This window comes from Sorex fumeus, unplaced genomic scaffold (assembly GCF_029834395.1).
Source record: "Sorex fumeus unplaced genomic scaffold, SorFum_2.1 ptg000008l, whole genome shotgun sequence".
Classification (NCBI taxonomy): domain Eukaryota; kingdom Metazoa; phylum Chordata; class Mammalia; order Eulipotyphla; family Soricidae; genus Sorex; species Sorex fumeus.
In genome coordinates this window covers 42797354-42799878 of record NW_026606065.1, presented here as the reverse complement: position 1 = coordinate 42799878, position 2525 = coordinate 42797354, and the positions used below count along the sequence as shown (strand labels likewise).

Genomic DNA, 2525 nt, shown 5'->3' with positions numbered 1-2525 from the left:
GATTCTAGACATATACCTTTATGCAGTAAATAAAAGAATTTCTCATGCAGAGCAGAATTTATATTCATTCACTATGAAGAAAAATATCACAATATCACTATTATTTTATTTAATATCCTGTAGTTTGCTTAATTGTCTTAATATTTATGAATTGTTCTATTATTATAGCCTATGCATCTGATTCCATCAGGACGTCGGAGGGCAGTCATCTTGGTCTTATAGTTGGCGAAGGACAGGCGGGCGTTACGAATACTTTTCCCGGCTTCTGCCGCATCTACCAGTACTTCTGCTCTTCTCTCTTTGAGGTCTTCCTTGATCGCATCTCTGCACTGCTTTGCAAGCTCGGACGTTAGCTTGCGGTTGCCTGAGGCATGCGCCAAACCACGCTGGCGAATTAGCTCAAGAGTTTTCGAAGATAGGCGACTTTTTGTGGCTATCTCTCTCTTGGCGTTCCTCGCACATTCATGGAGGTGCTGAACCAGTCGATCGTATTCCTCGTCAATGTTGTCAACAATGGCATCTTCCCATGTTGCCGCAATAGTACCAAAGAGTTCCCAGTTGGTGGTCGTTCTGGGAGTTCTCTTTTTGAACTTTGCAGCCCTTTCTCCCCGCTCTGTGAAGTAGAATTTTGCACGAAGGAGACGGTGGTCCGATCCCGTTCGAAATTTTGGGACAACAGCGACATCAGTCAGGCAAAACCGTCGATTGAATATGATGTGGTCTATTTCGTTGTGGAATCGTCCACCGGGAGACTCCCATGTCCATCGTTTAGATTCTGCCTTCTGGAACTGTGAGTTACCATGAATGGTTTTGGTCGACATGATGAACTCAGACAGTCTCTCACCCTGTTCGTTCCATTCTAGGCCATGGGTTCCAATGTGAAGTTCTTCAGCTGATCTTCTCGGTCCTATCTTGGCATTAAAATCACCCACAATGATCTTGTAGAAGGTGTGGTCTTCTTTATAGAACTTCTCTAGCTCCATGTAGAACTTCTCGATTTCTCTTTCATCATAATGAGATGTTGGTGCGTAGACAACGAAGATAGAAACTGCAGGCAGTGAGCCACATCTATTCAAATGTAAACGTCCGATTCGGGTTGTTAGGCATTCAAATGAATCAATGCTCTTGGCCAAGTTTGTGTTGACAAGGACACCGACGCCTCCAACACCTCTTTTATCGCATGTTCCGAGGAACAATTCTTCTCCAGTGTCGAAAACGGCATGGTGAGATTCGTGTCTTCTTGTCTCGGTCAGACCAATGATGTCGTACTTGATCATTCGCGCTTGTACCATCAGGTCCTCGATGGATGCATCTGATGCTAGCGTACGTGCATTGAAAGTACAGACGATCATTTTTGTCTTCCTTCATTGTGGCAGCCTAGGTCGGCCTCCGACGTCCTGATGGATCCATCACATCCTCCAGAACGGCAATGGAGAAGATTATCCATGACTTCTACTCAAATCTCTTCGATAGCCATGTCCACTTGCCGACATACCAAATTCCACAGGATGGGTATGTCGTTCCCAACGTTCTCCCTTCCGAAATCCGACACGCCATTTCATCAGTAAAGAAGCAAACAGCACCCGGCCCAGACAAGGTCAGACCTGAACACCTGAAGAACCTGCCGTCAGTACTCATCAATACACTGGCTCGGCTCTTCACTCGCTACCTGTCTGAATGCAAGGTTCCATCTCAATGGAAAACCAGCAGGACCGTACTACTGTTCAAGAAGGGAGACATCCATGACATTGGCAACTATCGCCCGATCTGCCTATTGTCTGTCATCTACAAGTTGTTCACTCGAGTCATCCTGAATAGGATTGGCAGAACATTAGATGAAGGACAACCATGTGAGCAAGCAGGGTTCTGCAAAGGATTCAGCACCATCGACCATATCCACACGATAACCAAACTCATTGAGGTTTCTCGGGAGTTCAAGATGCCGCTCTGCTTAACGTTCATTGATTTAAAGAAGGCCTTTGATTCTGTTGAGACGGAAGCGGTCATTGAAGCCCTAGCCAATCAGGGCATTCAAGCCCAATACATCAGGATCCTCCGTGAGCTCTATTGCGGATTCACTACCAGGATCTCACCATTCTACAAAGAAGTGATCGTTGATGTCAAGAGAGGGGTGCGGCAGGGTGATACCATTTCACCAAAACTCTTCAGTGCCACCCTCGAGAACATCATGCGACGACTGGAATGGGAAGGAATGGGAGTGAAGATAGATGGTCGGCAACTACACCACCTCCGCTTTGCTGATGACATTGTTTTAATAACACCAAACATCAGCCAAGCGGCACAAATGCTGGCCGACTTTGACCGTGAGTGTGGAAAGGTAGGACTACAGCTGAATCTTACGAAGACAATGTTTATGAGAAACAGCCTTGTTCCTGACGCCCCATTCGCTCTCAATGGAACGACCATCTCCGAATGCAACAGCTATGTGTACCTAGGTCGAGAGGTCAACATGACAAATGACCTGGCACCCGAGCTGCGCAGGAGGAAGAGAGCGGCTTGGAACG

The 2525-nt window shown here is 46.6% G+C and overlaps 1 protein-coding gene across 1 annotated transcript; it reads right to left on the bottom strand.

Annotated features, from left to right (window-relative positions):
* Positions 1–254: 254 nt before the first annotated feature.
* On the bottom strand, positions 255–1352 carry LOC130019391 (craniofacial development protein 2-like; the record flags this gene model as incomplete). The annotated part of the gene is made up of 1 exon (XM_056110028.1): positions 255–1352. A coding segment is annotated over exon 1 (1098 nt), but the record flags the coding sequence as incomplete, so codon positions are not given.
* Between the last annotated feature and the right edge of the window lie 1173 nt (positions 1353–2525).